The 27331-nt window shown below is 49.7% G+C and overlaps 1 protein-coding gene and 1 long non-coding RNA gene across 5 annotated transcripts in view; one reads left to right on the top strand and one right to left on the bottom strand.

The window, feature by feature from the left end:
• Nucleotides 1-27331, top strand: part of NOL4L (nucleolar protein 4 like) — a 113836-nt gene that overhangs the window by 46607 nt on the left and 39898 nt on the right. Inside the window, exon 1 of one of the 4 annotated variants that reach the window (XM_075900827.2) lies at nt 20413-20570. The exons of 1 other annotated variant lie outside the window; for it this stretch is intronic. Coding sequence is in view for 1 of the 3 variants with exons in the window: in XM_075900828.2 (XP_075756943.2) it covers nt 26409-26459 (51 nt within the window). In the remaining 2 variants the exon portion in view is untranslated. Of the gene's footprint in view, nt 1-20412; nt 20571-22869; nt 23405-26341; nt 26460-27331 lie in introns of those variants that run through there. 2 more of the 4 variants (XM_075900831.2, XM_075900828.2) reach the window with 2 other exon arrangements.
• On the bottom strand, nt 8519-13846 carry LOC142818812 (uncharacterized). The gene is made up of 2 exons (XR_012896458.2): nt 10814-13846; nt 8519-8700 (listed from the first exon to the last, which is right to left on the bottom strand). It is a non-coding gene; the product is annotated as an uncharacterized LOC142818812 (long non-coding RNA).

Below are 27331 nucleotides of genomic sequence, written 5' to 3'. Positions count from 1 at the left end.
CACTGGTTCGTGGAATAGGAGTTTAGCATGAGTACGTTCTGTAGGCCTGAGCCTCTCATTAGCCACAAAAGACCTGCAGATGTTTCTCTGCACCATGGAAATGACTCTAAACTGTGGAGGAAAAAACAGGCTTTCTGCAAAATACAAAGATCCCAGAATTCTTAAAGACAGATCTATATGGCCTAAGAATTAGGATATTTAGAGGCCCAATCCTGAAATATTTAGAAAAAAACTCCCATGAATGTCTACAGGGGTTTTGCCCTGCAAGGAACTATAGGATTCAGGCACTAAACAATTCCTTGGCTCAAGGGACAATATCACATTGTTTACCTAATTCATGCTGGCCTCTCTTACATCTTCTTATCTTGGAAAAAGAAATCTGAACTGGCACTGGTAGCTTTGGTCACAGTCTGGTTCCTCAGTCTGCAATTTCATGGATTTTCAGTTTGTTTCTTTTTTCTTTTGCTTCACCAAATGTCCATTGACTTAGAAAGCGGATATGCTAGCTTCTGTCTTGAGCTGTTCCCACTCTGAATTACAACTCTACCTTCACCAGTGCATATTACCTGGGTTCAGGATACGCTCCAGAATGCTTACATTTTCTCACCCTCAGTTAATCAGGCATTTCATCCTCTGAACTGTTCGTCTTCCCCTCGGGTTTCTGTAGGTATGTGAGTTCACAGCTCCCTAAGGCCTGGTCTACGCTCCAGGGGAAGGTTGAATTAAGATACGTAACTCCAGCTACGTTTATTATGTAACTGGAGTTGACATTCCTTAATTCAAGTTTCTGCACCATCTTCACAGCAGGAGGCCGACAGGAGCAAATGCTCTCATTGATTTCCCTTATTTCTCAGGAGGAGCAAGTGTACCAGCACCAATGGGGGTGCCCTCTGAGTTCAATTTAGCAGGACTTTACTAGACCCGCTAAATCGAACTCCGGAAGATCGATTGCGGGTGACGGTGTCACTCTTCCCCACAGTGAAGACATGGCCTAAGCCTTTCCAAGATGTAACCATAAAGGGAAGAAATTTTTCAGACTGAATCATTTGCTCTTCACTCTGCTGCTTAAATGCCAGTGATATTCCTGGGAGCAGAAGAAGAGCCCGAGATTACTAAAATGACACTAAGCTAGAGGGAGCAGGAGATAGGTTGGGGGGTAGGGAGAGGGTGCAGAGTGACCTAGACAAATTGGAGAATTGCGCCAAAAGAAATCTGATGAGGTTCAGCAAGGACAAGTGCAGAGTCTTGCCTTTGGGACAGAAGAATCCCAAGCATTGTTACAGGCTGTGGACCAAGTGGCTAAACAGAAGTTCAGCAGAAAAGGACCTGGGGATTACAGTCGATGAGAAGCTGGACACGAGTCAATAGTGCGCCCTTGTAGCCAAGAAGGCTAATGGCATATTAGGGTGTATTAGGAGGAACGTTGCCTACAGATCTAGATAAATGATTTTTCCCCTTTATTTGGCTCTGGTGAGGCCACATCTGGACTACTGCATCCAGTTCTGGGGCCCCCATTATAGAAAGGATGTGGATGCATTGAAGAGGGTCCAGTGGAGGGCAACAAAAATGACCAGGGAACTGGAGCACATGAGCTACGAGGGGAGGCTGAGGGATTTGGATTTGTTTAGTCTGCAGAAAAGAGTGAGGGGGGATTTGATAGCAGCCTTCCTGAAGGGGGGGGTCCAGAGAGGCTGGAGAGAGGCTGTTCTCAGTGGTGGCAGATGGCAGAACAAGGAGCAATGGTCTCAAGTTGCAGTGGAGAAGGCCTAGGTTGGATATTAAGAACAACTATTTTCCTAGAAGGGTGGGGAGGCACCGAGATGGGTTCCTAGAGAGGGGGTGGAATCTCCATCCCTAGAGGTTTCAAGTCCTGGCTTGACAAAGCCCTGGCTGGGATGATTGAGTTGGGGTTGGTCCTGTTTTGGGCAGGGGTCGGACTCAATGACTCCTGAGGTCTCTTCCAGCTCTAGGATTCTATGGTTCTGTGGTTCTCTATGATACTGCTGCTGTTCAAATTTCCACAGGGAATGCACTTTCCATCAGAGTTAGCTGCATGACCTAATCCTGAGGGGATATTTGGGAAAGAGCCGGTGTGTCCTGGGTGCCATAAGTCTGGAGTCGTGAGGGCATTTTCTCACTTTTTCTGGGAGGCCAAGTGCCTAAAACTACTACTAACGTACCTGAGATTGACACTGTTATGAGATTTGTGACGGAAGAATGAAGTGACCACAGGAATTGCACATATGATAAATCAAGATGGCTTGAGTGTTTCACTACAAGACATGTTTCCAGACCTTTAATCCTTCTGGACCCTTTCTAATGTCTCCAGGCCAAGAAAGATGCTGATAAATTGCACAGGGGCCAGAGAAGAACCACAAGAATGCTTCAAGAGTTGAAAAACATGCCGGTGAGCGAACGACTCGGGGAGCTCCAGCTATTTAACAATGAGCAGGTGCAGGAGTAAGGAGCACAGTCTATAGTACGTACCTATATGAGGAACAGAAATGGGATAATAGGAGGCTCCTCAGTTTAGCACAAAAAGATAAGCACTGGCTGGAAGTTGAAGCTGGACAAATTTAGACTAGAAGGAGGCTGCATAACTTTAACTGTGAGAGACATTGACCATCGGAACAATTTGTCAAGAGTCATGGTAGATTCTTTATCAATGGATATTTTAAAATCAACAGTGGATGTTTTTCTAAAAGATCTGCTATCGTTTAAAGGAGGAATTAATTCAGGAAGGTACTATGACCTGCCCTGACCCCTCACCATTCCCAAAAGCACCTGGCATGTATAGCAGTGGCTCCATGCACTACCCTTCATCCACAGGCCCTGACACCACATCTTCCACTGGCCACAGTTCTCAACTGATCAACGGAAGCTGATCAGAATTAAAATAATCAGAAAGGTCTCTTCAGGCATTATAATCTATGAAGGAACCTTAATACCAATTATTATTGGTAAACAGCTACAAAAGGATGCGACACTTCCAGCCCACTTAATTATCCTCATTAGCACTGGTCCTACAATTGACAGGTATTTTTTCCCATTATAAATACCTTGGCTCTGTTATTTCCACTACAGTTCATCTGAGGAAGTGGATTTTGCCCACAAAAGCTCATGATACTCTATATATTATTGTTAGTCTTTAAAGCTACATCTAAACTACACCCCTCTGTTGGCAGAGGGATGTAAATTAGATGTATCGAAAATGCAAATGAAGCAGGGATTTAAATATCCCGCACTTCATTTGCATAATAGTGGCCACCTCTTTTTTTTAAAACGGGGCTTTTCGAAAAAAAACCCGACAGTTTAGATGGGGCATTTTTGACATAAATGCCCTGTTTCGAAAGATCCTGTACTCCTCTTTTGAAATGGGGTCTTTTGAAATGGGGTATTTCTATCAAAAATGTCCCATCTAAACTGCTAGTTTTTTTCGAAAAGCCCCGTTTCGAAAAAAAGCGGCGACCGCCATTATGCAAATGAAGCGCGGGATATTTAAATCCCCACTTCATTTACACTTTCTATATGTCTAATTTACATCCCTCTCCCAACAGAGGGGTGTAGTTTAGATGTAGCCTAAGGTGCCACAGGACTAGTTGTTGTTTTTAAAGCTACAAAAGGAGTAAGAATTATGGTCATGTCTACACTATGACTATGTCTAGACTGGCATGATTTTCCGGAAATGCTTTTAACGGAAAAGTTTTCCGTTAAAAGCATTTTCGGAAAAGAGCATCTAGATTGGCACGGACGCTTTTCCGCAAAAGCACTTGCCATTTTCGCGATCGGGGCTTTTTTGCGGAAAACAAATCTGAGCTGTCTACACTGGCCCTTTTGCGCAAAAGTTTTGTGCAAAAGGGACTTTTGCCTGAACGGGAGCAGCATAGTATTTCGGCAAGAAGCACTGATTTCTTACAGTAGGAAGTCAGTGCTTTTGTGGAAATTCAAGCGGCCAGTGTAGACAGCTAGCAAGTTTTTCCGGAAAAGCGGCTGATTTTCCAGAAAAACTGGCCAGTCTAGACACAGCCTATCACTTTTGTCGGTATAACTTATATTGCTCAAGGGTGTGAAAAAACACCTTCCTGAGTGACATAAGTTACACCAAGAGAAGCGCTGGTATGGCCAGCACTTTGTCAGTACGGGAGCCTCTCCCACGTCCATAGCGACTCCCGCTCTTGGAGGTGGTTGTATCATTATAGCTCTCTATCATCTGCCTAGAGCGGCTACATGAATGGTCGTACAGCGCACAGCTATGCTGGTGTAAGCTGTCTTATGTAGACATGGCCTAAGAGAGTTAATTCACAATGGACCAGATTTTCAAATGTGCTCAGCATGCAGCAGCTCCCATAGCTCACAGCAGGAGCTGTTTGACCCTTGTGAAAGCCGGGCCAGTTTCTTTAAACACTTAAGTGGGAGCTGAACTCTTTTGAAAATCTGCCCCCTCCCCCTCTCCCCAGTGTGGGAATAGAGTCCGGGAACCAACGGACAGATTTTACCTGAAGTGAAATTCTCCAGGGTCCTTTTAGGGTCTCACTGACCATGTGGGGAGCCCTGTTACAATGCAACAATCGCTCAGATGTGCTTTGTGTCCCGGGATGAAGGAGCCCGGCGCACGTTACTGAAGCACGTTGAAGCCCTTTCTAGCCGACATTCAGTTTGTCCTTAGTAAAGTCCTTCAACTGGTCTGTTCATTTATAAGGTTTTCCTTTGGATTTTGGTGCTTTTTACTGGTTTGTCCAGTAGATTTCCTCCACCTGGAGATCCAGATTAGTCACCACCCTCTTCAGAAAGTTCTGATGGGCCTTCATGGGTCAGGGTATCTTCCTTCCCATATTCTCCGCCAAGTCTCATCAGACCAACGAGGAGAGACGTCTCCATGCCCTTGATGTCGGGAGGGCACCTGCGTTCGACCTGGGGAGAACAAAGCCATTCTGTACATCCACGCAGTTTTTTGTGGCTTATGCGGATAGGATGAAGGGTCTTCCAGTACCTTCACAGAAGAGCTCTAGGTAGATCCCCTCGTGCATTCATATGTGTTAGGAGGTGGCCGGCGCTCAGCTGCCCCAATTGGCGAAGGCTCATTCTAGCATAGTCCAAGCTTCTTCGGCCGCTTTCCTAGCCAATGTCCCAATTCAAGACATTTGGTCTTCAGTGCACATGTTCATGTTGCATCACGCCATCACACTACGGGACACCGCCGTGCTGAGTAGAGCAGTGTTGTGAGCTGCATGCTCCTGAGAGTCCTACCCTCCTCTGCAGACACTGCTTGCAGTCACCCATGTGGAATGGACATGAGCAGGCACTTGAAGAAAAAAAGACAGTTCCCTGTTTCTGTAACTGGTGTTCTTCGAGATGTGTTGCTCATGCCCATTCAACTCCCACCCTCCTTCCCCTCTGACGGCGTTTCCAGCAAGAAGGAACTGAGGAGGAAAGAATCCAGAGGGCACCCTATATAGCGTGGCATGTGCGCACCGCTGCAAAGGGCACTGGATCCAGTCCCCTATGGACACTGCGGAGGGAAAATCTTCTGGCACCGGTGCATGTGGCAAGCACACACGCCTATGCTGAATGGACATGAGCAACGCATCTGGAAGAACAGCAGTTACGGAAAGAAGTAACTGTCTTTTATTGCCATGCAATCAGCTAGCATTTGGTGGTACTAATAGAAATAAATTAAATAACTGACTTGTGTTCCTTTTGGCTTCTGTCATAAAAGATTAATTGTGTCCAGCAGCACCACGGGGACTCACTTTACTTGGGGTAAGTGAGCTACAGAAATCATAAAATGAGTGGATGTCAAGGTGGCCTTTTAACTTCATTATCTAGGAAAAATTGCGTGCCGAGTCAATGATTTACTGGGGCTGCTAGACGCACCAGCAGTCTATCCAAAAGGAAGCACAGTCTGGAAGAGCCTAAGAATGTTTTATCTCTGCTGAGGAACATAAAAGTCAGTAATATCAAGAACTTCTACCTGAACCTTCATAAAGGACGAGAAGAGGCTCCCACAGAGCATACAAACCTTCGAAAGCAACATTCCAAAATAGTTCACCATAAGTAATGAGGTGAGACTGAAAACCACAGACCAAATTCTCATTCCTAACAGAATCTGGAATACCTCTGTTGGAGTCAATAGATTTATTCTGGCATAATTGAGAGCAGAATTCTGACTCATACCACTTAGTTTGAGGGATAGGATAGAGGTCTATAAAATCACGACTGGTGCTGAGAAAGTGAATAAGGAAAAGTTATTTACTTGTTCCCATAATGCAAGAATTAGGGGGTCACCAAATGAAATGAATAAGTAGCAGGTTTAAAACCAAGAAAGGAAGTATTTTTTCACACAATGCACAGTCAACCTGTGGAACTCCTTGCCAGAGGATGTTGTGAAGACCAGGACTTTAAAAGGGTTAAAAAAAAAAGCTAGATAAATTCCTGGAGGATAGATCCATGAAAGGCTGTTAGCCAGGATGGGTAGGAATGGTGTCCCTAGCCTCTGTCAGAAGTTGGGAATGAACAACAGGGGAGGGATCACTTGGGGTGCGTCTACACAGCCAGGCTTACCTCAAAATAAGCTATGCAAATTGAGCTGCATCAATTGAGTATCTTATTTCGAAACAGAGCACTCTTCCTCTGACTTCCCTTACTCCTCATAAAATGAGGGTTACAAGAGTCGAAGTAAGAAGTCCTCCAGCTTGACAGTGTTTTGACATTATGTCAAAATAACTGCCAGCTGTGTAGATGAGGCCTATGTTATTTCGAAATAATGTTCCTGTATAGACAGAGCCTCGATTATCTGTACTGTTCATCCCCTCAGGGGCACCTGGCTTTGCCACTGTGGGAAGATGAGATACTGGGCTACGTGGACCTCTGGTCTGACCCAGTCTGGCCGTTCTTGTGTCACTAGAACATGCAGTCTCCTGGGACCTGAGTCTCTCTCACTCTGGTTTTAGATAAATTGACACAGGTGTAAGAAAGAATCGGGTCCCTTACACTCTCCACACTATGCAGAAGTAACTCCTTGTGAGATGCCTGCTGGTGCATTAAAATATCTTCCCAATGCCTGGCCGTTACCAGCTGATAACTAAAAAGAGCAAACAGAGAATGTCTGATGTTTAGCTCTAATGCGTCTACCACCTAATTGTTAAATGATGAATAATTTTGCAAGCGAGGGCAGTCCAAGTTTAAGGCAGTTGTTCTCTGGGCAAGCTATTCCTTCTAGGTTTATTCCAGCTCAGCCCTGAATGTATTTTTCAATGTTCATACTACGCCATTCAGCATGACTTCTATTAAGGCCTCCCATCTTACACAATGGCTGGCAGACGTTAAGGACTGAAAGGAGCAGCTCTTTAAATTGAAATGCCAGATTGACTCCCTCTGATCTGGACGTGCGGCTGTTCGGGCAGATTCAATCCAGTCCAATCTGGGGTTTGGTAACCAGGTATAAATGTTGCAGAAACAGGCCAGGAGGTTATATAATGAGCAAACGGCTGGCGCTGCTTGTTGGGGGGAACTAGCATAAGCTTTCCATTGCCTGCTGTGGCTCTGCCGTGCTACCTTGTGCTGTTTTCAGAGATTGGGAGGAATGCGAGGGCCTGGCCCGGCCCTCCGTGCCTTACCCCTCCTCAGCTCCTACTGATTCTAGGAGAGACAGAGGGAGGCGGACACAGTTGCTGACATCAGAACACGTTTTCAGGAAACCTTTTCTCCACTCAGAGGCAGAATCGTGAGAGGCCATGAGCACCTTTGAGTCCCACTAGTCAGGGTTGCTTGATGCCCTTCAGGATCAAGACCCAGCTTGGGGGTTAAAGGATGAAAGGATCCCTGTGTCCAAAATGGTTTGTATGCAACATTAAGTCCCCCTTTGAACCTCTCCACTCCAGTTTTCTCCACTCTGTAGCCCTTCATTAAGTCCCTCCTCCCAAACATCCTGTCAAACCAGATGATACACTTCCTCCCAAGCCAAATTCATACCCAGCCTGAGCTCTGGGCTTGCACTGAGACAAGTCAGGTTGGAGCCAGAGGGAAGATTGGGGGGAGGGATAGCTCAGTGGTTTGTGCATTGGCCTGCTAAACCTAGGGTTGTGAGTTCAATCTTCCTTGTGGAGACCATTTAGGGATTTGGGGCAAAAGTTTGTCAGGGGTGGTACTTGGTCCTGCTGTGAAGGCAGGGGACTGGACTCAATGACCTTCCAGTACTAGGAGATAGGCAATCTCCATTAATTTAAGACAGTGGTCCCCAACGTGGTGCCCACAGGCACCATGGCACCTGCTGGGGCATTTGTATGCACCCACCAACAACATGGGCTGGCCCCAGGCACATGACATGCACCGGTGCATGGTGCTTGGGCAGCCCCAGCCCTGGCCCTGGGGCACATGCAGGTGCAAGGGCATCCCTGCCCCGGGACATGTGGCCCCACCCCCCAGGGCACCCGCTGCCTGAGTGGCCCTGCCCCTGGGAGCCTCTAAAGGTTGGGGACCACTGATTTAAGATAAAGGTACATAAAACTGGGAAGGAAGGTTATCAGGTGCTAAGCTCTGTATTTGCCTGCTCACCATTCAGAGCAGCCGCAGGTAAAAGGTGTAGGACTCTTGGGATCTGGTGTCTGAAATCGGAGACAGTCTTGGCAAGATGGGGGCTGCTGGTGGGACTGGCTTTCTGTAGCACATCAGGTTTTCCTCTTCATGAGGCTTAGCTCACAACTAAAAAATGAGAAAAGTTGATTCGGGACTTGGTTGGTAAAGAATTAAAGGACAGGAATATAATTAATGCCAGTCGACATCAAGTTTTATGGGAAATAGGTCTTGTCAAACAAAACTGATTTCATTCTTTCAGGAGATTACACACAGTAGTTTATAAAGGTAGCTGCATAGGCGTAACAGACTTTTATAAGGCAGCTTGGCTAAAAATTAGCAATATTCAGTATCAATAAAGCACACCTTAAATGGGTTAAGAACTGGCAAACTCATACCTCCAGCCTGGCTGGGGCAGCCCCCCTCCTGCCTCATTTAATCCGTTAACTGGTTCATCTCAACATTTAACCAGTTAATTAATTCAATGGGATTTTACATCCCAAATTGAGAAACTGGAGAGGGCGAAGAAGAGAACCACAAAAGGGCTGGAGAATGCCTTACTGAGTTCAATCTGACTTAGTATATCCTGGTGTACCTCTACATATGTCCCTCAGGGATGTAAAAATTTCCGGCCCTTGAGGGATGTAGTTAAACTGACCAAAGCCCTAGTGTAGACACTGTGAGGTTAACTGACAAATTCTTCCATCAACCTAGCTACTGCCTGGCAAGAGGGTGGAATTTCTGCATGGATAGAAACCCCCTTTTCGCCATTGTGGCGAGTGTCTACACTAGAGTGCTGAACCGCTGTAGGGTCCGTCATGTAGACACGTATCGAGAGGTAAGTAAGTTTGGGGAGAGAAAATGCCATCCTTAATTTAGCAGAGAAAATGGTAACCAGAACCAATGGCTGGAAGATGAGGCCAGACAATTTCAAATTAGAAACTGGGCACCTTTTTTAACAGCGAGGAAGATTATTCATTGGAACAAAATACCCAGGGAAGTGGTGAGCTCTCCATCTCTTAATGTCTTGAAATTAAGAAGGGAGGCCTTCGTGGCAGATGCTTTAACAGGGGTAGGGAACCTACGGCCTGTGGGCTGAATCCAGCCCCCAGCTTACTTTGATCTGGCCCGTGGCAAGTGTCCGCACTACAGGGAGTCTCTGCACCGCAGAGAGAAACCCGGAGCCTCAGCGCCCGTTACTAGCACCCTAACTTGAGTGTGAGAGAGAGCGTCTTATTTCTTTTTCCACTTCTCAGTTGGGAGACAGATCAGTGAGGGTTTTCTGTTTTGTTTTGTTTTGTTTTGTTTTGTTTTGTTTTGTTTTGTTTTGTTTTGTTTTGTTTTGTTTTGCTTGTTGGGAGCCAGCTCAGTGGCTACGTCTAGACTGGCATGATTTTCCGGAAATACTTTTAACGGAAAAGTTTTCCGCTAAAAGCATTTTCGGAAAAGAGCGTCTAGATTGGCCCGGACACTTTTCTGCAAAAGCACTTTTTGCGGAAAAGCGTCTGTGGCCAATCTAGACGCGCTTTTGCGCAAAAAAGCCCCAATTGCCATTTTCGCGATTGGGGCTTTTTTGCACAAAACAAATCTCAGCTGTCTATACTGGCCCTTTTGCGTAAAAGTTTTGCGCAAAGGGGACTTTTGCCCAAACGGGAGCAGCATAGTATTTCCGCAAGAAGCACTGATTTCTTACAGTAGGAAGTCAGTGCTTTTGCGGAAATTCAAGCGGCCAGTGTAGACAGCTGGCAAGTTTTTCCAGAAAAACGGCTGCTTTTGCAGAAAAACTGGCCAGTCTAGACACAGCCAGTGAGTTTTAGTGGGTTTTTTGATCCTCACGCGTGTGTGGTCCCCGACTAATTTTTCTGTTGGTCAGTGGCCCCTACCCAACCCAAAAAATGGTTCCGCAGCCTGCTTTAGGCAAACACAAGTTACAGGGCTCAATAGAGGGGTAACTGGGTGAAATCAAATGGTCTGTGATCTATCTGAATCTGGGTAGATGGTGTATGCAGGATTGGCTTGCTTTGAATGAGTGTCATTTTTTTATTCTTGTAATTAACGACAACATTGAGGATAGTAAAAACTGGAATAAATCTTAAAAGCTTTTAGATAGTGTAGGTTGTTACAAACATTTTTCCCCAGAGGAGATTTCCCAGGCTTTGTAAGATAGCATTGTGTGCTCAGTGCACTCTCCAAGTACAAACAAAACAATTTGATGCCAAAACTTGGGCTGGGTGAGACAAACCTTGGTGCTGACGCGTCCATGTTCCAGATGAGCTGTGAATTGAGGCCTTGACCCTTTTGTTGTTACTGCAGATCACATGGTATTTTATGTAAGAATGAAGGTATAATCCTGGGGCCTTGCCCAAATTACAGCCTACCTCCTAAACTCCTCCTGTGTTTTCAGCTGAACATAATATTCTTTATTTCCTGTCCCAAACTGTTGTGTAGCGCTATTGTGTGCAGCTAAACAGCTCTGTGTTGCTCGAGAGGCAGCCGTGGTGCCAAGAGAGGCCAGTCCCTAGCTATCTGGTACCCTTCCTCACTGTAATGTTCTGCAGCTTGCTTAATTGTTTTTGGTAAAGTGCTTGGAGAGGTTCAGAAATGCAGACTCCTAGTCTCTGGGGCATATTAACCATTGCCACACCGCTGATATAGAGGGATGTAAGCGACTAGTCAACTAGTCGACGCTCTGATAAGCATTAAGATTATCGGATAGTTGACTAGTGATGGGACTAGTTGCTTCCCCCCCCACTCCTTGCTGCCCCTGTCAGAGAAAGGAAGCAAGGGGGGGGGGGGAAGCAGGAGCCAGTGCTGGTGGGAGCCGGCTTAAAAGCCGTTTCCCCCAAGCACCGTCTCTGCGGGGGGCAGGGGAGGTAGAGGCACAACGGGAAACGGTGCAAGCGGGGACTGAAGCCGTCTCTGCTCGCACTGGTTCTGCTGCAAGTCTGCTTTCGAATCTCTGGGGCTCTTGTACGTTTCAAAAAAGCAGAAGCTTTGTAGGGAGTGCGGGGCCAGAAGGGCACTTGCTACGGTTCAGAGGCAGAAGCTCCCTTATAGACTAATTGAATAGTGGATGGAAATCCCATTGACTATTCAATTAGTTAATTCATCTGAATGTAACGTCCCTACTCATATAGCCCATTTGCTTTAGCCTGAAACTGAGCATACTGAAGGTGTGGGATTCCTCCAAAAGTCATGTGCTTCTATCTTTATTAATTTGCATTTCTTCCTGACTGCTGCCACGCACGTGTTAATCAAAGGACTGAATATGGTCAGTCTTTTCTCATCAAGACACTGGCTCTTCTCAGCAGAATGACAAGCATCATGTAACCTCTCCCCCCAGTAAAATCCTAAACAAGTTTAGATCTCAACCTGTTTAGTGAGCCTATAAAAAGCTTTCTGAAAGAATCAACGAATCCGTAAAAATACAAAATGCTTCATAGCCAGTAAATCTGCGTAGGCTCCGGATCCGGCTCAGCCGTAGACTTACTAGATGATCTTAGCAAAGTCAGATACGTTCTGTATATTTCAGTTCCCCGTCTCTAAAATGCAGAAAACCAAACCTCAGAGACTGTGCGGCCACATTCACACGTTTGTAAAGCTCTTTGGGAGCCTGGCATGGAAGATGGTTTAAAAGTGCAAAGTATTAAAGAAGAGGAGACTCTAAGGTTTTGCTTTTTAGGCTTGATCTTTGATTTTCCACACTCGCTTTTGGTTGTGCGCCTATTACACCCACTATTGTAGGCCTGCACGAGGTTTAGTTGCAATACCATGCCATTTAAGCACATACATGTGCAAAATGACCGGGCAGCCACTCGGGTGTAGTAAGTTGTGTTCACAAATGGGGAGTGTTGAAAACCAAAATATGGCTTGATACAGGCTAACAATTTGACCTTAAATGATTTGCTTCTTTACCTTTTAATAGCTAATGTGTTGAATGAAACAACTTGGTTCTATTTTCTGTGGCCAAGAAACAAGCGGCAGCCTTTAAGAGCCCTTCTGTGTTTGTCAGGCCCTATGGCAGTGTAAACGTACCACCAGATGGAGCGCATTCATACGCAGGGTGAAATTGATAGGAGACAGAGGGACTTGGAATGTCCATATTTGATCAGACCCCTGGTTCCTATAATATAGCGCTGAGACTCTCTTACTTTTAAAGAAAGATGGAATTATAACTAAGGGTGGGCAAGCTAAAGCACATGATGCAACCCACAGCCCACAGAAAAGTTTCACAGATTTTCTCTCTCTATTTACTGACTTCCCTAAGCTATGGCATGCCATAGACACTCAGCTATAAGGATGATGTGAAAATAGATTATCCTGCCAGTTCTCTTTGACTGTGGCTTTCTCTCAGCAACTTGCTTTCCAGCGAGTCTGACCCTTTTTTCTTTACTGGCTTCAGTCATAAAAGGGTTGCATTTTTTAAAGCTAATTCGGTAGGAGGATTCCATAGTGATGTAAGAATCCAGTGCAGGAAGGTCCATCTTTTTATTTAGCATACTTAGCCAGAGGCACAAGGACATCAAGTGACTTGCACAAGACTGCCCAGTGAGTCAGTGACTGCTCTGGGATGAGACTCGAGATCCTCCTAGCGCTCAGCCTTTTGTACTATTCCCTAGCTGTGGGACCTAGAACGAATCCACAAAGACATCTGTGAAATTAAGCTGCTGGCTAAGGGCTCGGTTTGTAGTTTGGATCCTCATTTGAGAGCTGCCCTGATAATTCTTGTGCAACTTTGCCCTGTGAAACTATGGTGTAATCGGCATATCTACATTCACTAATGTGCTAGATGCTGTACAGGCCAAGAGCACAACACAGCGGCTGTTGGGAAGGATTAAAGCACTCATGTACAGTACCCTAGAGCCTGAATGTACAAGTCACAACGGAGTAGGAGAAGGAAGCAATGTAAAATAATATTTTTCATTATTATGATTTTACTTATTTCCTTTAACAAACCCTTTAAAAGCTAACTCCTGGACCTTACTACTTCAGAGATTATTGTTACTGACTCTGTTTCAAACCGGGTGCCCCTTTCCCCTGGATGTTTTGGATCCAAAAAATAGTCACTTAAGAGACGAGATAAAATGTGACAAATGCCTAATTGACTCATGAAAACGTCAACTCCTGAATCATAAACGTGATTTTAAAGTTTTACCCACGTTCAGATAGTTTAGGCCCCCGATCAAGGCTTGGTATGAAAGAGGAGTTCTCATGTGACCAGAGAGACTCCTGAATATTGGTGAAAGGGCCACGTGAGACGCTGCTGAACTCCTTGATTCTCCCGGCCCGCAGCATCCGTGGTCCGGCATGATCACAGATGTTCCTGGATGAGACAGCCCCCGGGCAGGAGGGCCAGAAGCTGGGAGCCCCTTGAGTGTGCTAGCAGTGGGGCTGCAGCAGCCTGGGCAGAGCGCGATCGGGGCTGTCTGCCGCCCCACAGCGGGGCCGGGACCACAGTAACCCAAGAGGGGAAGCCTGGCCAGGCTGCATCAGCCTGGGAGGTGTTGGGGCCTCAGCAGCCCAGACAGGGGAAGCCAGCTGTGGCAGCCCAGCAGAGTCAGTGCAGCTGGGGCCATGTGCCTCCTGCCAGTGGGGTTGGGGCCGTGGAAGCCTGATCGGGCAATGTGCCATTCTGCAGTGGGGCTGGCCGCCAGCAGCAGTGGAGCTGGGGCTAGGGCTGGCCTGCAGACAGCCCAGCGGGGCTGAAGGAGCCGGCAGCGGGGAGGGGCATTGAGCTGAGGGGCTGGTGTCCGGGGACCTTCCGGTGTCCGGCAAATCGCCTCATCCAGGGCTGGTCAGGTCCTGAGGGTGCCGGACAAGAAAGGTCCAACGTGTTCTTGCAGAATGTAGCCATGGGGAACGGCACATGCATCTATTGTTTGTGTGCATGCTCACACCAGCAGTGTGCACAAATGCAGGGCTTTGCACACGCACGGGGTGGATATTCATTTTACCAGCTTCACCCATTTTACCTGCGCTTGGAAAGGGGGGCCAGAATGTCCGTGTAAATGCGGAGACCCTTCTCCTGTCCTGCTAGAAACCAAACCACAGGAGCATGGTGCTTGCGCATGAGACCCAGGAACTGAGACAGGCTATCGTCAGGAAATGAAACTACCCGGTCTCGTTTGAAGCTGAGGGCAGGACAAAGAATGAACAAAGGGCAAAAATGTCCAACTGGCCATTTGGGATGAAACACTGGGGCTGCTGACGTCAGTGGGGAAACGCCCCTGGATGTAAACGGGGTTAGGATTTCACCTGAGGTTTGTAAAAGTTTTAGAAGTTTACTAATGAGAAGAGACGCAGGCAAAGACTAGAGCACACAGGTCTTACGGCCATGCCCATGTAAACGGAAAGTGGCCCCCGGGAGTGGCATTGCTTTACAAAATCAGACCTGGAATAAACTTTTCTTGAGCTGTTTCTGTGCCATAGTCAGCTCGGAGGCTGGGCCTGACGACGTCTCGAGGTCCCTTGCAGCTCTAGGTTTCTGTGGTTCTACCAAGGACAGCCACACAAGGAGTGCCCCTCCCACAGCGCTGTCGCTGAGACGGCCGGGGGCAGACACTGAGGAGGGCACAGCAAGGAGAAAGGTGTAAGAAGCCTTTCCCGCAGCACGCCCTGTCCAGGCCCGGATCCATTTCGGTGCTATCCCAAGCGCAAAGAGGGTCTCTCCTCACACCCTGTGAGGCAAAATGGGAGAGGGGAGAAGTGATACACTGCCACGTCCCACCCACAAGCCATGCACTGCCTGCCTGGGGCACCACAACCAACTCCCACTCGCAGCAGGCTGCGCAGGTGTATGCTCTGGCGGGATGTGTCTGTGTTCCTGGGCAGGGCCAGAAGCTGGCAGAGGTACAACAAACAGCCCCAGCTCCCAGCGACTCAATTATCCTTTTTTAAAAGTCAGTTGTGTCTAGCCCATGTAACTGCGAAGGAGAGCTTGGACATGCGGCCTGGCCTAGGGGATGCAGGGGCAGCCTTTTGAACCGGGAAATGAGCTGACTGGCTCTACACACTCCACCCCAGCAGACCAGGCCTCCATAGTAGGCAGGCTGACTGGGGGGGTAGGGAGGGAAAGGGGTTGTGTCTGGATGCCCACTGGGCTTTGCAGGATCTGCCCCCCTTTGGGGGGGGGGGCTACGTAATCACTTGATCTCTTTTCTTCCCCTCTGGCTTTTTCACTTCCCAAGTCAGATTATGGTGTTTTCTAAGCAACATTCACTTGCATCACCAAAAAGTCATCACTAAGTCGGCAGATCTTTGTACTCGGCTCTCCCCTCTCCATCCTGGCACGCGATGCTCAGCAGTGAAATAGTTAATGTTGGACTATAAAGCCCCATCGCCGGGCACCGGTGGTAACACGCCACTGAGCATAACGGAGCCAGTCCCACCTCCCCCTTTGCTGCGGGCTGTCTGCAGACTCAGCCAGACCTCCCCACACTTGGGTCGAGGTTTTAAGGGTTTCTTCACCTCCCTCACAGCTGAAGATTTCAAAAAGCCAATGCAAAAGGAAAGCTGGGATTCCGCCGCACAAGGCGGCCGTCTCCAAATAAGTAACGAGCCAGTTAGAATCCTGCTGGGGGGCAACGAACATTAGAACTGGCATCAGACCATAGGTCCCTCTAGCCTCATTGCCTGTCTTCTGGTAGCGGCCTGTCCAGTGCTTCAGAGGGAATTAACAGAACGAGCAGTTACTGAGGGATCACAGAATCCCAGGGCTGGCAGGGCCCTCAGGAGTCATCGAATCCAACCCCTGCCCAAAGCAGGACCAACCCAACTAAACTATCCCAGCCAGGGCTTTACCAGGCTGGGACTTAAAAACCTCTCGGGATGGAGATTCCACCCCCTCCCTCGGGAACCCAGCCCAGCGCTTCCCCACCTGCCTAGGGAAATCGTTTTTCCTAATCTCCAACCTAGACTTTCCCCTTCCCCCCCCACTGCAACTTGAGACCATTGCTCCTTGTTCTGCCATCTGTCACCACAGCCTCTCTCCAGCCTCTTTGGAACCCCTCTTCAGGGAGCTGCAGGCTGCCATCAAATCCTCCCTCGCTCCTCCGTAGATTAATAAACCCAAATCCCTCAGCCTCTCCTCGCAGATCATGTACCCCAGCCCCCTTGTCATTTTTGTTGCCCTCCGCTGGACCCTCTCCAGTGCGTCCACATCCTTTCTGTAGAACTGGACACAATACTCCAGATGTGGCCTCACCAGTGCCGAATAAAGGAGAATAATCACTTCCCTAGATCTGCTGGCAATGGCTCCTACTAATGCCCCCTAATATGCCTTTAGCCTTCTTGCCTACAAGGGTGCCCTGTTGACTCATATCCAGCTTCTCATTCACTGGAACCCCCAGGGCCTTTTCTGCTGAACTGCTGCTTAGCCAGTCGGTCCCCAGCCTGTACCAATGCTTGGGATTCTTCCGTCCCAAGGGCAGGACTCTGTACTGGTCCTTATTGAACCCCATCAGATTTTGGCCCAATCCTCCAATTTGTCGATGTCACTCTGGACTCTGTCCTGACCCTCCAACCTAGCTACCTCTCCCCTTAGCTGAGTGTCATCTGTGAACTTGCTGAGGGTGCAACCCATCCCCTCACCCAGGCCATTAATGAAGATGTTGAACAAAACTGGCCCCAAGATCGACCCCTGGAGTATTCCTCTTGATACCAGCTGCCAACTAGACATCCAGGTGCCCAACAAGCTAGCCAGCTTTCTCTCCACCTTAGGGTACGTCTAAACTACATGGCTCCGTCGACGGAGCCATGTAGATTTGTTGCTTTCGCAAAGGCAAATGAAGCCGCGATTTAAATGATCGCGGCTTCATTTACATTTACATGGCTGCCTCGCTGAGCCGACAAACAGCTGATCAGCTGTTTGTCCGCTCAGCGCGCTAGTCTGGACGCTCCCCTGCCGACATCAAAGCCCTTTGTCGGCAGCCCCGGTAAACCTCATCCCACGAGGAATAACGGGGCTGCCGACAAAGGGCTTTGATGTCGGCAGGGGAGCGTCCAGACTAGCGCGCTGAGCGGACAAACAGCTGATCAGCTGTTTGTCGGCTCAGCACGGCAGCCATGTAAATGTAAATGAAGCCGCGATCATTTAAATCGCGGCTTCATTTGCCTTTGCCTATGTGTCTAATCTACATGCCTCTGACGACAGAGGCATGTAGTCTAGACACAGCCTTACAGTCCATTGCTCCAATCCATACTTCCTTAACTTGCTAGCAAGAATACTGTGGGAGACCGTATCAAAAGCTTTGCTGAAGTCAAGATATATCATGACCACCCCTTCCCCATGTCCACAGAGCTCGTCACCTCATCATAGAAGGCAGTCACGCTGGTCAGACATGACTTGCCCTGAGTGATCCATGTTGATTATTCCTGGTCACTTTCCTATCTTTCAAGTGCTTCGAAATGGATTGGTTGAGGATCCCCTCCATGATTTTTCTGAGGATTGAGGTGAGGCTGATGGATCTGTCATGCCCTGGATTGTCCTTCTTTCTTTTTAAAAGATGGGCACTACATCTGCCTTTTTCCAGTCACCTGGGACCTCCCCCGATCTCCATGGTTGTGTCTAGATTGGCATGATTTTCCAGAAATGCTTTTAACAAAAAAGTTTTCCGTTGAAAGCACTTTCGGAACAGAGTGTCTAGATTGGCACGGGCGCTTTTCCGCAAAAGCACTTTTTGCGGAAAAGCGTCCGTACCAATCTAGACGCGCTTTTCCGCAAAAAAGCCCCAATCGCCATTTTCGCAATTGGGGCTTTTTTGCAGAAAACAAATCTGAGCTGTCTACACTGGCCCTTTTGTGCAAAAGTTTTGCGCAAAAGGGACTTTTGCTCGAACGGGGGCAGCATAGTATTTCCGCAAAAAACACTGATTTCTTACAGTAGGAAGTCAGTGCTTTTGCGGAAATTCAAGTGGCCAGTGTAGACAGCTGGCAAGTTTTTCCGGAAAAGCGGCTGATTTTCCGGAAAAACTGGCCAGTCTAGACACAGCCCATGAGTTTTCAGAGAGAATGGTCAATGGCTCTGCAATTGGTCCCAGCTCCTGGCAGCTACAGATTTAGGGACACTTGGTAGATTGGGCTGTGTCCCTGGCTTGGCTATTAGCCATTGGTAGACCTATCCACCAGGAATGTATCTAATTTACTTTTGATCCCAGTTATAACTTTGGGCTTCACAGTCCCTGGTTAGGAGTTCTAGTGGTTGACTGTGTGCTGTGTGAAGAAGTTCTTCCTTTTGCGTTAAATCTTCTGCTTGTCAGTTTAAGTGGGCAATGAGGCCTGGTTCTGGTGTTATGAGGAGTAAGAGGAGACTGTAGGGGTGAGGAAAAGGATACACTTCCTCCTGGTGAGGCATTTGTATTCTCCCTGGCACAACCGCTCCCAGAACTGTGGTGGGGCAGTGTGGCTGCATATGCCCGGTACACAGCCTGTGAAGTACACCTGAGACCTGTAAGCAACAAGCTGCTAATGTTCCCTCTCATTGTTTCCATGCATGAATTGAATAAATTTTGTTATTTGCACAATGGCATGTGCAGATGGGCACCACCAACAGAAACACATTCCACTGGCTGTGGGCACTCTGATAATCAGCTGGGCAGCACCTGAATCTCTCCCTTCCAAGGAACACTGCAGGCTGCTTCAGCATCAAGGCCCTTTCCCTGAGGAAGTGCTACCAGAGAGATTGTACGTTTAGAGTGAGGTGAATAATTCTGTTCCTTGCAAACTAGCCATTTGTTACAACCCCCCCCCCCCCCCCAGCCATCCGGATACTGCTGCACAGTAAGGAAAACAAGTGGCAGTATCCCCACTGCCCTCCACAAAGGGAGGATGGCTTTAAAATCCAGCCGGGGTAGCTTGCCAGGGTGCACCCTTGCTCCTGCCTGATTTGCTCCCGTCGCTTGCAGAACAGAGGCAGTAAATCTCACCCTAGATTTCTCACTTCCCTGACAGGCTCTCAAAGCCCCTGAATGTCATTGGCTCGCTTTGTCAGTGTTTATCAGGCTGGATCCATGGGCTCCAGGAACTGGGGGAACCCTTTCTGGTGGTTAGCCAGGAGAACCCCAAAAGCTGGAGAGTGCAGTGGGGTGAGCAGGGCATGGCTGACTCCCAAGACTATTCTATGTTATTTTCTATAGAGCCACCCTGAGCTGAGCACACCCCTCTGTGTGTAGGATGGCTGTTGGAATGTGTCTCCTTGCTGCTTTGTATTTTCCCATGGTTACAGTCTCTTTCTGTGTAGCACAGCCTTCCTGCCTACCAGCCTGTGTTTTCTCCTGAATAACAATATGGTAACAGGTAGCTGATATTTCAGGGTTTCTGTTTCTCTCTGGCCAGTCGCCTCCCCTCCCCTCTGGCCCCTTCCCAGTGTTATTGTCCAAGTCTGGGCAGCATGTGGCTTCCCCAGGATTTACTGTATCCTCCCTCCGATTCCTGTCTGCCTCTCCCCCTCCCCGGGTGTGCATTAGGCTGCCTGTTGGGGAGGTGTGTGTGTGTCCCCAAACTACAGCCTTCCCCGCTGGACGCTGCCTCTTTCTGCAGGGCTGCTGTACAATGTCCCCTGCCTGTTCAGAAAATGGATGGGCTCTCGCTGCTCCTGCTCACACCCTCTCCCTCTCCAGCTTGTGTCTCTGCGCCCCCCCCCGTGTGCGCGCTGTCCCGCCCCCCATAATGTGCGCCCCCCCCCGCCTCTCCCACTGCCCCCCAAGCACCGCGCGGCTCACCCGCTCCAGTCCGCCCGTGCTTCCTCCCCAGCCGCGTGCGTCATCCCTCCCCCCGTGTCCGTCCGTCCCCCCACTGCCCCCCGCCCGCTCGCTCGCTCCCCCCCCGCCCGGCGCCCCCCTCTCCCGGGGCCGGGAGTGACGCGCTCCGCAGCGCCAGCCCCTCTCCGCGGGCAGCAGCTGGTTGTCAGCCGCTCCGGAGCGCGGCCCGGCCAGGCGCCCCCGCCCGTCCCCGCTCCGAGCCGCCGGGCTGGCGCAGGCCGGCAGGCCCCGGCCCCGCAGCAGGTAGGCGGCGGGCCCGGCCGGGGGGCGGAGGGGGCGCCGGGCCGGGGGAGGGAGTTTGTTGGGGCTGGGCGCAGCGCTCGCCGGCGGCGCTGGGTGTGCGCAGGGGGCGCCGGGGGCGGGCTGGAGAGTTTGTAGGGGGATGCGCAAAGGTCACTGGGAGTAGGAGGGGTTTGGGGCGCTGGAAGGGTTTGGAGAGCACGGGGGTCCCAGGGCGCTGGAGGGGCTGATGGGGCAGTGGAGAGGTTTCAGGGGTTTGAGGTCACAGGGAGTTGGGGTGTGGGGAGCGCAGGGGTTACAGAGCTGGAGGGGTTTGAGGGCAATGGGAGTTGGGGTGTGGGGAGCGCAGGGGTTACAGAGCTGGAGGGATTTGAGGGCAATGGGAGTTGGGGTGTGGGGAGCACAGGGGTTACAGAGCTGGAGGGATTTGAGGGCAATGGGAGTTGGGGTGTGGGGAGCGCAGGGGTTACAGAGCTGGAGGGATTTGGGGGCAATGGGAGTTGGGGTGTGGGGAGCACAGGGGTTACAGAGCTGGAGGGATTTGAGGGCAATGGGAGTTGGGGTGTGGGGAGCACAGGGGTTACAGAGCTGGAGGGGTTTGAGGGCAATGGGAGTTGGGGTGTGGGGAGCGCAGGGGTTACAGAGCTGGAGGGATTTGGGGGCAATGGGAGTTGGGGTGTGGGGAGCGCAGGGGTTACAGAGCTGGAGGGATTTGAGGGCAATGGGAGTTGGGGTGTGGGGAGCACAGGGGTTACAGAGCTGGAGGGATTTGAGGGCAATGGGAGTTGGGGTGTGGGGAGCACAGGGGTTACAGAGCTGGAGGGTTTGAGGGGCAATGGGAGTTGGGGTGTGGGGAGCACAGGGGTTACAGAGCTGGAGGGGTTTGAGGGGCAATGGGAGTTGGGGTGTGGGGAGCACAGGGGTTACAGAGCTGGAGGGGTTTGAGGGGCAATGGGAGTTGGGGTGTGGGGAGCACAGGGGTTACAGAGCTGGAGGGTTTTGGGGGCAATGGGAGTTGGGGTGTGGGGAGCGCAGGGGTTACAGAGCTGGAGGGATTTGAGGGACAATGGGAGTTGGGGTGTGGGGAACACAGGGGTTACAGAGCTGGAGGGATTTGAGGGCAATGGGAGTTGGGGTGTGGGGAGCGCAGGGGTTACAGAGCTGGAGGGATTTGGGGGCAATGGGAGTTGGGGTGTGGGGAGCACGGGTTACAGAGCTGGAGGGATTTGGGGGCAATGGGAGTTGGGGTGTGGGGAGCACAGGGGTTACAGAGCTGGAAGGTTTTGGGGCAATGGGAGTTGGGGTGTGGGGAGCACAGGGGTTACAGAGTGGGAGGGTTTTGAGGGGCAATGGGAGTTGGGGTGTGGGGAGCACAGGGGTTACAGAGCTGGAAGGTTTTGGGGCAATGGGAGTTGGGGTGTGGGGAGCACAGGGGTTACAGAGTGGGAGGGTTTTGAGGGGCAATGGGAGTTGGGGTGTGGGGAGCACAGGGGTGACAGAGCTGGAGGGTTTTGGGGGCAATGGAAGTTGGGGTGTGGGGAGCACGGGTTACAGAGCTGGAGGGTTTTGGGGGCAATGGAAGTTGGGGTGTGGGGAGCACAAGGGTTACAGAGTGGGAGGGATTTGAGGGGCGCACGGGTTACAGAGCTGGAGGGTTTTGGGGGCAATGGGAGTTGGGGTGTGGGGAGCACAGGGGTTACAGAGTGGGAGCGATTTGAGGGGCAGTGGGAGTTGGGGTGTGGGGAGCACAAGGGTTACAGAGTTGGAGCGATTTGAGGGGCAGTGGGAGTTGGGGTGTGGGGAGCACAGGGGCTACAAAGAGTTGGAGGGGTTTGAGGACACAGGGATTTGGCGGGGTTTGGAGAATCCAGGGGTCACAGGGAGTTGGGGGGCTTGTTGGGACACACTCAGGTCACTGGGGTTGGGGTGGGAGGTGCACACGGCCCAGGGGGGTTGGATGGTGTTGGGGTGCGCCCATGCTGGTGCAGGGCTAGATGGGAAGTTTGTTGGGGGGGGTGCGCGCGCCAGGGGAATGGATGCATAGGGCGGGGGGAGGGGGCACGTGCACAGGTGTGGGGGCGGGCGGGGGGAGGGGGCACGTGCACAGGTGCACGTGCACAGGTGTGTGGGGCGGGGGGGGTGCGCCCTGGGCAGGTGGTTGCATGAGCTTGGCAGGAGGGTCGGCTCTTGGGGACGAAGGCGGGTTTCCCTGCGGTGCTGTGTGTGGAGGGGGTGGGGGGTGCACACGGAGGGGCTGGGGGCCGGGGTACAGTCGTGCACTGCGGGGTGGGGGGGGGCTGGCGCCGGGGCTTGCGGCTGCGGGGCGCGCGGGGCCGGTTGCGGGTTCCACCGCGGGGGCGAGCGCCGCCCGCCCAGGGTCCCTGGTCCCGTTCCTGCCTGGGGGCGGGGGAGACTTTGCCGTTTTTTAAACTCCCCCTCTGCGTTCTGATTCCAGCGCCCCCGGTTTCAAACCGAACCCGGCCGGCGGTGGCTGCGCCTCCCTCCCCCCGTGCCCCGCTTTCCCGGGAAGTTCTCATTAGCGCCTCTAATTAGCATTATTCCTGGAGAAAGGTTAAGGTTAGAGCGTCCTTCCCTTATCGGGAGAGCAGCCTCCCCCTTCCCCGGAAGAGCACAAAAGCGCAGAAAGAAAGTGGGAGGAGGCAGATCAATGGGGGAAGCTACAGACCCATTAATTCACAGGGAACCTTTCTCCCTCTCTGAACCATCGATTTTCCCTTTCCCTGGTGCAGAGGGCACAAGAATAATACCGCGCTGCACCTAGAAGGGGCTTTGGGCTCTAACACTTCACTGTCTGCCTGAGTTTCCTCCCATTTCTGGTAAGGGATTGTGCTGGAAATAGCTTTCTCCCTAGGGGTAAAGCCCTACTTATGGGTCAATCCCTGCTTCATGCTGAAACCCTTGCCTGCCGGGGCTGGAGCTATTTACACATGCTCAGACGGATTTGCCTTCCTGATCTATTTATTTGCATATATACAAATGGAGAGAAGGAAACTTCCTTGGTTGGAGAGTGCACATTTCACACTGCATTGCTCTGAGACCCACCTGTGTGGTAGACACTACACTGGAAATAATGTTACAGACAAATCCCTCCCCTGCTTCTCAGTCTTCAGGCAGGTTGGTCGTTTCCTGTATGTTGCTCCTATTCTACAATGGAAACAGGCTCGTCAATTTCACTTGTTCATTGTTTTTAGCCAGTTTCACTTCTCCATTCCCAGGCATTCCTTGTTTTGATGATGCACCCTGGAGGTAGGGTGTGGGGGAGCATTGTTGGAGTCCATTTTTGTACTGTTTGTGACTGAAAATATATTGACCCAAAAGGTGTGCCTACTGATAATGTGTTATGCAAAGATAAGTTTTCACAAAACTTCCAGTTTGAGCTCAGGTTGGACCTGGCAACATCCCTTTATTACTCAAATCCTCAGCTCATCATATTTTTATACAGTTTTACGGTGTCGATGGGAGACTAAAGTACCCTTTAATTTTGAGAGATTTACAGGCTCACTTATGCCCTTTCGTATGAAATCAAATGCTTGTTTGATTTTGACCATGTTGTGTTTCCATGAAGGCTGATTTAAGACTTACACCTTCAGAGTATTCAGAAGTATGTAATGTTAATAGTACCCCGCAGTTGCTGTAGTTACTTAACAAATTCACATTTTCTCCCCTCGGTATCCCATTCTGGGAATTTTTCAATCTTTTTTCGCTTGCAGACCCCTAAACATTTTCTAATAGAGATGCAGACCCCTGTGTAAATCTTAGCCATAGTCTGCGGATCGCCGGGGTCCGCGGACCACAGGTTGAAAAGCACCTCTTGTTCAGCACCTCCCAAATGAACAGCAAGAGCACCTGAACATTTCGCCCAACCCGGAGGGCAGAAATTCAGAATCGGTTTGCAAGAATGCCTACCCCTCCTTGCCTAGGGTAATGGCATAGGAAATATGTATGAGCTGTTTAGTTTACACTGCCTTTTGGGTCTTTTCCCCAGAAGAAAAGAGAGATCTTAGGAGGGAGGGAAAACAAGACAACCGAGCTCATGAATATTCCCTTTTCATGTATAATACTCGGCTAGATCTTGTCTCTCCTGATTTTGGGCACTAGTAAAAACGAATTCTCACTTTATTTCAAGTCCTTGCAAGGGCGAAGCAGCTTCTTTCCCTTACACCCTAGAAGAGAGTGATCCTCGGTGATAGTAAATCCTGTTATTCTCTGTAAATAAGACCTCTAGTCAACCTGGTAGGCAGGGCATACGTAATACAGTGTTGGTTTGTAATGTATAGAAACAGGCACCAGATCTCATGGATTCCTAAATGCCACAACTGAACTGAATCGGCAGCTTTATTGGGCTCTGTGGTGCATTATTTGGCTGCTACAGTATCCAGTGCCTTTGACCTGAGTAGTTTTTTCTGACGTTATTAAGTCTTTCTGTGAACTGAAGTGGTTAAGTTAGGGTCAGATGTGGTTCAGTACCTTCTTGGCATGCTCAGGAGGCTGTGTTTAATGCTTGCTGACATGGAGATGAGGCTACCCTTTTGGTAGAGTGTTCCCCAAGACTGATCCTACCTTCCAGGTTGCCAGCGGGAGGTGCCGTCCTTCAAGAAAATTTTCTGGTTGCATTCTCTCCAAGTCGCTGGTTCTGATGTGGAGAGGTAAAGCAGCTCCAAGGGCAGGCAACCAGGCCACATTTAGTTGATTTCTAAAAAGGTAGCTGACTCTACAATACAATTAATACTGGCATATGGTGACGGCGTTTGTCACCTGTTGAGAAATTGATATTTCCCTTAAAGTAAACAATCACCACCCTAGATTTTGGTTTCTGGAGTCCACAGAACGAACAGGCTTTTTTGTCATGGCAAGTAAGTAGGGCTATACTTCTAAATGAAACCAGATCACCTCAAAAAGAAAATAAGCAACACAGTGTTACAGTTCCCAGTGTCTGGAAAATAAACGGTGCTATAGATGGTGTAACTGACTTTGGAGGCATTTGCAGACCAGTTGCAGAGAAACTGAGCCTGCCTGTAAAAGAAGCAGGTTACTGATATCGCTTGCATATATTTACAAGGCCTGGTTATAAGAAGAGCTTTCCTACGCCGCTCGGGCGCAGCCTGTGGTGTGGAAGGCTGTTCTCTAAGAAGTCCTGAAGAGAAAAGATTATTCATCAAGAGGGAATCACTGTCCGGTGATTAAAGCACAAGATGGAGTCCTGCGATTTAGGTTCTGCCTCCAACTCAATCTGAGGTCTTCCACAAGTCGCTGCAGCTGTTGGTGACTCAGTTTCTTCAGTTCTGAAATAAGGCTACTGTCTCTCTCATTCAGGGAGAAATAATGGGGCTTCATGCTGATTAACATTTATAAAGTGCTTGAAGATTCTTGAATGGAAGATACTAGAGATGTGCAGAGCATTATTAATATTGCACATGTGTTTTCTTTTGATAACTAGAGTACATGTGTAGACCAGATCCGTCTGCCAAGCGGATCTGAATATTGGACCTGAGAGAGAGAATGGTAGGGGTGTTTTTCCAAGTCGCTTGCTGTGCCTGAAGTCCTTGTTCAGCTATTTGGGTGTGGACCTGTGAATGTACCCATGGGCTCTTGCTTCGGAAAAGAAGCTGCACAAATATTTCATGATCCTTAATCATTCAGTCCCATGAATTCTAGAAATGAAGTGATGGAACTTTACTGCAGTGTGAGATCTCTCCTGAGAGCTGGAAAGGGGAGGGATAAGGGGGTGGGAGGGAAGAAGGAAGGTTAGGAAGGAGGGAGAGAGAGAGGGAGAGATTGTGCTAGCTGATTAGGGCAGCTGCTGTGGCTTTCATCTGTGTCATGACTGGCATGGTACGGGTGAAGAAAAGGCAAATCTGGAGCTGGGCTGTGGTAAGGGAGTGTGCTCTTTTTTTAAGGAAAGTTTCATTTGAAGTTTGTTTACAGGAAAGAAGAAATTAGCAGCGAGAATTCTCCAGAGAATCTAGGGAGGAAAAGAACGAGCTGCCTGACTTGCAGGCTGAAAGGGAGTGGAAGGGCAGGTTATATTTACCGTATTGCTCTGAATTGTAGCTAGTGCTGCTGTTCACAGATTTCACTGCATCTGGTGGGGTTTTGATAAACAACTTCATGGCCCACTCACAGGATTGGCATTCAGGGCACAATTAAGGGCACGGGGGATTTCCCATCTGATATTTTGTTTCATTAGTTGGACACCAGACCTTTGTGTGCTGAAAAAAGGATCCCCTTGCATCACGCTGAAATGTAAGCAAGTCTTAGAGCCATAGCTGGAGAGGAGAAGCTGTTAGGCATTGTTTGGATGGGCCTCGCGTCACTGGAATCTTCGCTGGCATAAGGAGGGCACTGCCAGGAGTCACTGCTGGCATTGATAGGGCATTGTGAGGAAGTCACAGAGCTCAGGGTCTTATTTGCTTTGACAAGCTACGCTGATGAGGAAGTTGGCACTGGTGGCTGTTGGAATACTAGCTCGTAGTGACAGGACAGAGCTAAGGGGCATCTTAAATTGCTAAAGCCAGGACGTGTGCTAGCAAGGCAGCAAAGCATGGTTCTGGGCTGTGTTGCCAGGTAGGGAAAGCCTGGAAGAACACAGGGCGGCATTGTTTGAGTGCTGCAGTAAGGAACTTCTTGAGCCGTCGTGTGTGGTTGCAGTAGGACGCTGTTATGAGCTCTACACACTATTGGCTTGAGGTGGTGGATTGATTGGGTGCTACCAAGAGACCGTTCTCGTGGCCGGGTTTACATGT

Source organism: Pelodiscus sinensis, chromosome 17 (assembly GCF_052426305.1).
Source record: "Pelodiscus sinensis isolate ZL-2025 chromosome 17, ASM5242630v1, whole genome shotgun sequence".
Classification (NCBI taxonomy): Eukaryota; Metazoa; Chordata; order Testudines; family Trionychidae; genus Pelodiscus; species Pelodiscus sinensis.
The sequence above is the reverse complement of the archived record's forward strand: the minus strand, read 5'-3'. Positions and strand labels throughout refer to the sequence as shown.